Raw genomic sequence first — 9,932 nt, forward strand, 5'->3', positions numbered from 1 at the left:
ATCGCGAATACAAGCTGCTGAAATGAGTTTCCTTTGAATGGTGGCTGGGTGCTCGCTTAGAAATAGGGTGAGGAGCTTGGTCACTCGAGAGTAGCTCAGAGTAGAGCCGCTACTCCTTCACATCGAGAGGAGTCAGCTGAGTTGACTCGGGCATCTGTTGTAGATTCCTCCTGGACACCTCCCTGGGGAGGTGTTCTGGGCATGGAGACCCAGGGCGTGTTGAAAAGACTATGTCTCTCAGCTGGCCTGGTAATGCCTCGGGATTCCCCAGAAAGAGCTAAAACAAGTCTCCGGTGAGAGGGAAGTCTGGGCATTCCTGCTTTGACAGCTGCACCTGCAACCCAGCCCTGGATAAGCGGTTGAAAATGGATGGACGGATGGAGTTTCTTTCATGAACTGTTGATAAAATTTAAAAATAAAGCTTAAATAACTATATTTTTTATTGCTTGGTGACTCCTCGACCCATGATTGCTTTCTTTGTGTTTCTCTCTGGTCTCAGCAGAATGATGTAACATTTGGGTCCAAACAGCGCCCCCAGGAGGCCAAAACTGGAAGCCAGGATGGCAAATACCTCCACTGCATCTGCATGTTTGCCTGGTGAGCTAATGTAAGCAGGAACAAAGGCCACCCACACAGCACAGAAGATCAACATGCTGAAAGTGATGAGCTTGGCCTCATTGAAGCTGTCTGGAAGATTCCTGGCCAGAAAAGCTATAAGAAAACTGAGGATGGCCAACAAGCCGATGTAACCCAGTAACACTGCAAAACCAACAGTGGACCCAACTACACACTCATAGACTATCTTGTCGTTGTGGTATTGGGTGTTTTTATGTGGAGCAGGAGAGGAAGAAAGAAGCCATGCAGTGCAGATTGCTGCCTGAATAAAAGTTAGGAACAGAACTGTTCCTCTCTGCTGCATAGCGCCAAACCACTTTAGACTGGCTTCCCCTCCTGGTTTTGATGCCCTGAACACAGCCAGGACCACCATGGTTTTCACCAGGATGCATGAGACACAAAGCACAAAGCTGATCCCAAATGCTGCATGTCTCAGCTGGCAGGTCCACAGTCTGGGTCGACCAATGAACAGCAGTGAACACAGGAAACAGAGTTTGAGTGACAGCAAGAGCTGGAAGGTCAGTTCAGAATTGTTGGCCCGTACTATAGGTGTGCTGCGATGATGGATAAAGATCCCTAAAACAACAGCACAGATAAATGTGCCCAGCAATGAGGCAGTTGTCAGGCAGATTCCCAGAGGCTCATGGTAGGAGAGGAACTCTGTCCTCTTAAGAACACAGTGGTCATGCTGGGGGCTGGACCAGAAATCTTCTGGACAACTGGTGCACTCCATAGAGTCTGAAAGAAGGGAGGAAGTAGAGAGATCCATACTATATATAGTAGACAGAAATACTTCAACATGAAGACTTACTGGTCTTATTGCTGATCTTTCCCTCAGAACAAGGGATGCAGTCAAAACAGCACTCAGGTTCCCCCTTCTTTCTCACCATGCGGGTGCCTTGAGGACAGCTTTCACTACACACTGACCGCGGTGGCTGCAGGAAGAAGACACTTATCTGTTGTATCGCATATTTACTCATTACTAACGTATACTTTGGGAAGACATCTAAGATAACCTTCTTCGGTTCAAAGTTCCAGAAGATTCTGTCTTCATCGAGTTTGAGTACTTCCCCTCCAGATGATGACCTCTTAACATCACCCACATTTTGAACTTTAATTCTTCCACCAGGGAGCCAGTGCCAGTTCATGATATCATATATTGGTAAAGCATCACCATTTTCATCAAATGACACTTGATCTCCAAAGGATGTGGTGAAGTTGACCTTTTGTAAGTAGTGCACAAGCTAACAAAATGCAGAAGAAGAGAAGAGAAAAACCAGAGAAGACAGATTAAAAATGGAAACTGTCATCATGCTACATCTCTGGATATGTAAGTGCAGTGATAATAATGTATATAATATATTGTTGCTGCAGTGAATTCCTTTCTACCCTCTGCTATGCATTAATTTACTCCTTTAAATCTTACAGTTGTAATGCTACTCTTTAATAAAGTATAGAGGGCAGGATTTAAACTGGCTGTACACACAGAGGTGGAGCATAAACTGATGTCACACCTGCCATAGCTCCAGCTTTTGCAAACTGCCACAGCTGTACCCGTTAAAAGGCCCTCTTCCTGGCTCACACTGCAGCATGTCATCAAGAGCATATGCCAGAGCATACACAGCTTTATAAATATTGTATTCTGGCCTGAGGTCTGTAGTGTCCAAGAACTCTGTCTCCACAGTCTCCAGATCTTCCTGTCCAGTGCACAGTGCTCCCCCACCCTCCACCCAACCTGCTGGAGGTTGAGCAAACCTACACTGAAAGGTGAACTCCCAAAACTGATTCACCTGAAACAGTAAAGAAAAACAAGTTATAAATATTGTCAGTAGTTTAATATTAAAAATAAATGAAACTAAAAGACACTCACAGTGCTATTTCCATATCTGTTGTCATGGTATATGTTAGGTCGTGTTTGCAACAGGAAGTCCCTGAGGCCTGGGATCTCTCCTCGGCGTATAGCGATACCCAGTGTGCCTCCCAGGTACGGCATGAGGCGAGGAGTCTGCAGAACAGCTGCTGCTGTCCAGGATTCACTGGCAATCCACTGCAGGCCTGTCACATTCTGTCTCACCACCTGGGCATTAAATTATACAAAATACACAAATGCATGACTTTATGGAGGTCTTTCTTGTTTTACCTGATTACACAGTTGAAAATACATAGAGAATATGTACATGTTTATCTAGTATGCAAATCTTAACAATTTTATAAAATTAAAATCAAGCCCGACCTCTTCTATGAGATTAATTACATGACTGTCATGTGCGAACGCAATGACAACACGAGCTGTAGATTTCTTCATCACATCCACAATCCTCCTCTGTTCAGCTGGGTCATAGCCCAAGGGCAAAATCTCTACGTATGCCAGACAACCAGAACCAGACTGACTCAGGTCATTTTGGAAAGATCGAGCAGCATGGAGTCCATAATCATCATTACTGATCAGCAGACCAACCCAAGTCCAGCCAAAGTGTTTAAGAATCTGAATCATAGCACTAACCTGAGTGAACAAAGAGGAGGATCAGTGGATAAACAGGTTACATAATGAACCATATCACAGCCTTTTATCTTTGTGGCTTTACAGATTTTTACCTGGAAAGCATCACTTGGGATCGTCCTAAAGAAAGAAGGAAACTTTTGCCGGTCACTCAGGCAGGAGCATGTGGCAAAATAACTCACCTGTTAAAGACACAGACTGTATGTTCTAAAATATTCTAAACCTTTGGACATCTTCCACTGTAACAGTGTTCACAACAAAGTATAATATTATGATCTTAATTATCCAAGAGAACTATTAAAGCAGCAAACTTACCATAGGTACTCTGTACAAGCCTAGGACAGAGGAGATTGCAATAGAGCGGGTGGATGAAGAATCCCCCACAATCCCTATAACTGGAGGGCTTCCTACACAGTTATCATCTAATACAATGTGCTCCTCTTGACCACTGGCCATTGACATGGCTGCACGGAACCCAATTCCATGATTAATGCAAGTATCATACAGAATGTACCCCAGACTCAGGTTAGGCAGCAATTTAGAGTTTCTGTTGATCTCTTCAACAGCAAACACCATGGTCTGGGCCCGCCTGAATCCTAGAACATCAAAACTGACAAAAAATATCAAAGTTTCGCAAACAGAATATAATGTAAAACATTTACATGCTGTGATAGATTCAGAATCAAGAAATTATTATTAATTAATTAATAGAAAAGTATAAACACACAATATACAAAAAACACCTGACATGTCATGAGTACACAACATAATGTCGGATTAATAAATACATATTTTACTCATGGTAAACATGTTACTGGTTCAACAGACTCACCCATAGCAAGAGGGTTGTTGTGGCTCTGATGTAAAAGACAGATCAGGAAAGACAGGAATGAAGTGGAATCGAAATAATCCACCAAGAACCACGTCTCCAGCTTTGTGTACACCATTTAAATGAAACTGTCCCTGCAACTGACAAGAGGAGGAAAACTGAGGAGATGATGCAGCAGAAGAAAAGCAGAAGTACAACACAAGCAAAAGAAGGTTGATGTGTGACTGCATGACTTTGTCCATGTAACTCCATCTGCTGAGTCCAGTCTGCTTTGTCACCCTCTTTTATCGACTTGCAGTACTGTTTATTCTTGAATTCCACCCATCAGGGCAGAAGAAGAAGAAGCAGGGGCAGGGCTGAGAATCATTTCAGTAAACACAAAGGCAGAATTAATTAACAACATAGAACTTTCCAAACATATTTGTGTTATGTTGTGTGAGTTCTTGAAGAAGTTACTACTCATGGGTTCATTCCAAATCACTGTGGGTTATTAGATACATACAGTATAATATCAAGGACAAAGGTAGTGAAAAGATTATCTATGCTAGAATTGAAAGTAAGTCACATCCTGCCTCCTTATTTGTTACATTTAAAATGCTTAAAGCACCTTAATCTAATTTTTGTGAAAACATTGTTTGATGACTGTCATCTGTGCCGACTATGAGTTAAGAGTATTGTATGTGTGTTCAGCTGTATAATCAGGTAAATGGCAATGTGTTATGAAAGAACAGTGCTCATTCGCTGTAATAGCCTTGTTGAAAATGCAAGTACATATAATTTGATTGCTCCCTGCATATAATGTAATAGATTTGCTGTTGCAGCTGATTTGTTGGTTTGTGTTTGTTTTGTTCATGCACAGTTCAATATTGCAGTGTGGTTGGTGTGACAGCTGTGACTCAGAACACTGCCGCTATTTCCCTATGCATGGCAGCGCACAGTATTTATAATGTTATAAATGCAGCTGATTGTTTATTGTTTGTCCGTTATTCTGCGTAACATTATATAGATAATGTTTGAATGTGTGTATTATATAGTCCTGTTTGCACACCTGTACATTAGAACAGTGGTCCCCAACCACCGGGCCGGGGACCGGTACCGGTCCGTGGGTCATTTGGTACCGGGCCGCACAGAAAGACTGAGCAAAACATATATTATTCATTTTCTGAGTCTGAAAGCTGTTTCATTTATAAATCGATCAGATTCATCCGCCTGTGCCTTTAAGCACCTGCCCAGACGCTTGTCTCGGTCACGGGATACGGCCCCAAAATTAAGCCCACAAGCAGCAAAAATGAATAAAAAACAAACGTCTTTGGAGAGCTTCTTCGGAAAGGGGAAAAGGCCTAACGAGGAGACAGAAGAAGAGGAGCCTACCCCTTCAAAGAAAAAGAAACCTGCATTTAAAAGACTATATCAGGAGTCCTATTTAAAATACGGATTTATTGCAACAGGTGATTCTCACACACCAAGTCCGCTGTGAGTGATGTGGCGACAGACTCGCAAATGAGGCAACGAAGCCTTCAGAACTGCGAGACCGAGCACCCTGCATTAAAAGACAAGCCATGGAAGAAAACATGAACAAGAACGACTGAAGCAATGAATGACGGCCAAAACAAAATTACGGAGTGGACTGGACATAAGAAACACACTTCGGGTGTCATGTCTCCCATTATCCCCAGATGGGACCGCCTCATTGCTGAGAAAGCTCAAAGGCTCCCACTAATTAAGCATAAGAGTAAGAGTCTGTTTATGCACTTTTTTTTTTTTGTTTTTTTTTTTTTCTGTGCCGGTCCGTGAAAGTATTGTTTTACATGATACCGGTCCGTGGTGCAAAAAAGGTTGGGGACCGCTGCATTAGAACAATCAAAAAAGAGTGTCAGTGATTCAGAAACCGGCTGAAGACCTGTGGTAAAAACACAGTGGGATATACAGTACATTTGTCCTGATTTACTTTGGATTAAGCAACAATGTAAAACAAGCCGAGCCACGCAGCTGATGCCCAGCATCGTTGGGAAAGAACACCACCTACCAGGTGAGATGATTATGAGCTGTTCTACCCAAATCACATCCTCCAGCTGCTCAGACAAGGTCTTATCCTGCTGGCAGTCAGCAGTCCTATGAGGGTGCAGACAGGGAAGCTGCAATGGCTCCTCTTGCCCTACGGTCACCTATGAGGCAGTTGTCAGCAGAAACCAGTGACATGCCGGGAGACCATAGTTAGCATGGTTCCCTCAGGCCACAATATCAGAGTATTCCTGCTCCCTAGGGCCCACCAGCATTACAGGCCACCTCAGTGAGTCACCTCAATCTTGGAGGCGATTAAGCAGTTTCAGGAGGACAACCAGCGACTGCACTACGCAGTGCTACAGATGCAAAGACAGCTCAATTCCAATGCTACAGGCTCTATGCCTTCGCAGCCTGCCCCCTTCGCAGAGACAATGATACCGCCACCAAACAGTGGCCTTTCTACTGCCCTTTGACACCTATCTCATACTTATTATGGTTTGCTAAAGAAAGAGGACAACTGGCCACCGCCGCCACCTCCAGTTGAAGAGGAGGCCAACATGCCACCCACCCATGACATCTGCATATAGCCACATGATGGATGGGCTCATATAGCACAAGAGGAAGATGGGGACGATGCCACCAAACCATCCAGAGCACAGGGAGTACTGTGCAGTAGAGTCAGCATCTGAATGTGGTTCCTTGGTCAGCACCCCCAGGCCCAGCAGAAAGGCAGCAGATTGCCAACAGGACACAAATGGTTTTCACTACCAGCAAGAGCAGGTGTATCGTGGACCACAGCCCAGCATTTCAGTCTTCACAATGGGAGACCCCAGAGAGATCACCTGCCTCAATGTCGTGCTTGAGAATCTGTTACCTCTGTACGAATGGCAATTGCTTCCATTCGACACCACTTGTAGTCCATGCTGTGCAAGGTTTGCATTACAGAAACACGTTTGCAACCACATCTTGAGAAACATCTATAGTGTGTTGGCAAGTCTCTATGACCCACTGGGTTTCATCATTCCCTTTACCACAAGGGCCAAGATCCTGTTTCAGAACCTGTGGCACAAACCCAAAGAATGGGGTGATTCAGCCATACCAGAAACTGCCTTGCAGATCTGGAATGAGTGGGAACAGGAGCTGGACCACTTTCAACAGATATCCCTCCCTCGCTGTGAGTCCTCAGATGAACAGTATTGCATGCACCAGAACAGTTCACATCTTCAAATCAAATCAAAAACAACTTTATTAGTCTGTGAGAGAGCCTATGGCTCTGTCGCATATTTACTTAAAGATGACCAACATGGATGGGTCAAAGTCTTGTTCCTCACCGGATGATCCAGAGTGGCACCAAAAAACAACCATCTAAGCCAAGAATGGAGTTTTGTACTGCACTGACGGGGGCCAGCTGGCTATATTGCTGATGAAGGAGCTCACTGTCATCCTTCAGGATGTTGTGCTGTGGACAGACTTCACAACTGTAGCTACCTACTTGGATCAAATCAGAATCTTGCTAGTTCAAGGTGTTCATCGGCAGTTGAGGTGGAGATCCAGGAACTGACAGATGCCTACAGCTGGCTCTATGTGGAATGCCAGGAACCCTGGGGATGACATCACACGTGGCCAGTGGATGGCCCTTTGTTTGGAGGTTTGTGACTCGCAAATAAAAAAAGGCACTCACGGAGATCCACAGCTTGTTTACTCTTTCTCTTTTATTAACAAAAAATTATTTTCTCCATAGTTGTCCTTCAAAAAAAAAAGGTAATTCAAAATAAGAACTAATTAAATCAAATTGCGGTAACAAAACCGTATCTCTCCTCCTCCTGACTTCCTTCTCCTACACACACCTTGCCCCACCTGTCTGCAGGTGTTTTAGAGCTAATTGCCAGGGAGGAGCGATCCATTCATTCTACACAATAAGTAAATTTTATCTATAAAAATAATTCAAATCATAATCTAATCAGTAGCAACATAAATTCTGATTGTAAACATATTTAAATAAATTCAAAATTAATCTGGCTCCAACAACCCCACTTGAGATTGCTAAGGGAGGCTGATGGAAGGATGGACCAGTGTTCCTGTTGCAGCCACTAGAATTGGCCCAATAAGCCAGCTGCATGTGTAATAGAGGAAGAAGCTGAAATGCTCAAACCCACATCGTGCAGCCCCTCCAACAAGATCTGGCCCAGTTCTCTTTATTTAAAGACATGGTGCACACTGTGGCACTTGCAGTCCAACAGCCAAGGATTACACAGAGGCAGAACTTGCTGTCCTCTGACAAGCACAGCAAGATAGTTTTGCAGATGACTATGCTGATTTAACCGCTGGTGAGCCAGTTGCTATTACCAGTCATCTGCTGACTCTTGCCCTTGAGTATGACCAATCCATGAGACTGATAAGAGTCAAAGGATGGCTCCGTCACAGTGAGCAGTTAGAAGCAAATGCTGTCCATCCATTTGTATTAGATCCAGCACACAAGATTATACAAAGTTTACATGATATGTCATGGTTTCAGCCAGGTCTTTTATTTTGTAGTTCATTTTCCGTTTGCATTAGTTCTAGTTTTACTAGTCACTTCCTGTTTTATTTTGTATTTCGCTGTTTCCCTTGTATTTCATTGCTGAGAAAGCTCAAAGGCTCCCACTAATTAAGCATAAGAGTAAGAGTCTGTTTATGCACTTTTTTTTTTTTGTTTTTTTTTTTTTCTGTGCCGGTCCGTGAAAGTATTGTTTTACATGATACCGGTCCGTGGTGCAAAAAAGGTTGGGGACCGCTGCATTAGAACAATCAAAAAAGAGTGTCAGTGATTCAGAAACCGGCTGAAGACCTGTGGTAAAAACACAGTGGGATATACAGTACATTTGTCCTGATTTACTTTGGATTAAGCAACAATGTAAAACAAGCCGAGCCACGCAGCTGATGCCCAGCATCGTTGGGAAAGAACACCACCTACCAGGTGAGATGATTATGAGCTGTTCTACCCAAATCACATCCTCCAGCTGCTCAGACAAGGTCTTATCCTGCTGGCAGTCAGCAGTCCTATGAGGGTGCAGACAGGGAAGCTGCAATGGCTCCTCTTGCCCTACGGTCACCTATGAGGCAGTTGTCAGCAGAAACCAGTGACATGCCGGGAGACCATAGTTAGCATGGTTCCCTCAGGCCACAATATCAGAGTATTCCTGCTCCCTAGGGCCCACCAGCATTACAGGCCACCTCAGTGAGTCACCTCAATCTTGGAGGCGATTAAGCAGTTTCAGGAGGACAACCAGCGACTGCACTACGCAGTGCTACAGATGCAAAGACAGCTCAATTCCAATGCTACAGGCTCTATGCCTTCGCAGCCTGCCCCCTTCGCAGAGACAATGATACCGCCACCAAACAGTGGCCTTTCTACTGCCCTTTGACACCTATCTCATACTTATTATGGTTTGCTAAAGAAAGAGGACAACTGGCCACCGCCGCCACCTCCAGTTGAAGAGGAGGCCAACATGCCACCCACCCATGACATCTGCATATAGCCACATGATGGATGGGCTCATATAGCACAAGAGGAAGATGGGGACGATGCCACCAAACCATCCAGAGCACAGGGAGTACTGTGCAGTAGAGTCAGCATCTGAATGTGGTTCCTTGGTCAGCACCCCCAGGCCCAGCAGAAAGGCAGCAGATTGCCAACAGGACACAAATGGTTTTCACTACCAGCAAGAGCAGGTGTATCGTGGACCACAGCCCAGCATTTCAGTCTTCACAATGGGAGACCCCAGAGAGATCACCTGCCTCAATGTCGTGCTTGAGAATCTGTTACCTCTGTACGAATGGCAATTGCTTCCATTCGACACCACTTGTAGTCCATGCTGTGCAAGGTTTGCATTACAGAAACACGTTTGCAACCACATCTTGAGAAACATCTATAGTGTGTTGGCAAGTCTCTATGACCCACTGGGTTTCATCATTCCCTTTACCACAAGGGCCAAGATCCTGTTT

At 44.4% G+C, this 9,932-nt stretch overlaps 1 protein-coding gene across 1 annotated transcript; it reads right to left on the bottom strand.

Moving 5' to 3' along the window:
- Positions 1-439: 439 nt before the first annotated feature.
- LOC114444677 (extracellular calcium-sensing receptor-like) lies at positions 440-4,096 on the bottom strand. The gene is made up of 9 exons (XM_028419404.1): positions 3,948-4,096; positions 3,431-3,725; positions 3,211-3,297; positions 2,849-3,118; positions 2,486-2,692; positions 2,130-2,405; positions 1,632-1,859; positions 1,427-1,550; positions 440-1,353 (listed from the first exon to the last, which is right to left on the bottom strand). The coding sequence occupies exons 2-9, from the start codon at positions 3,689-3,691 to the stop codon at positions 440-442; spliced, it is 2,367 nt and encodes a 788-aa protein (XP_028275205.1). The 5' UTR covers positions 3,692-3,725; positions 3,948-4,096.
- Positions 4,097-9,932: the final 5,836 nt, after the last annotated feature.

The sequence above is a fragment of the Parambassis ranga genome, chromosome 13, assembly GCF_900634625.1.
Source record: "Parambassis ranga chromosome 13, fParRan2.1, whole genome shotgun sequence".
NCBI lineage: Eukaryota > Metazoa > Chordata > Actinopteri > Ambassidae > Parambassis > Parambassis ranga.

Coding starts and splice junctions, on each gene's coding strand:
- LOC114444677 (XM_028419404.1), bottom strand. CDS start 3,691: ATGGTGTTTGCTGTTGAAGAGATCAACAGAAACTCTAAATTGCTGCCT. Junction 2,693..2,848: donor TAATTAATCTCATAGAAGAG/GTCGGGCTTGAT, acceptor TTTAATGCCCAG/GTGGTGAGACAGAATGTGAC. Junction 1,860..2,129: donor AAAAGCTGGAGCTATGGCAG/GTGTGACATCAG, acceptor GCATTTTGTTAG/CTTGTGCACTACTTACAAAA.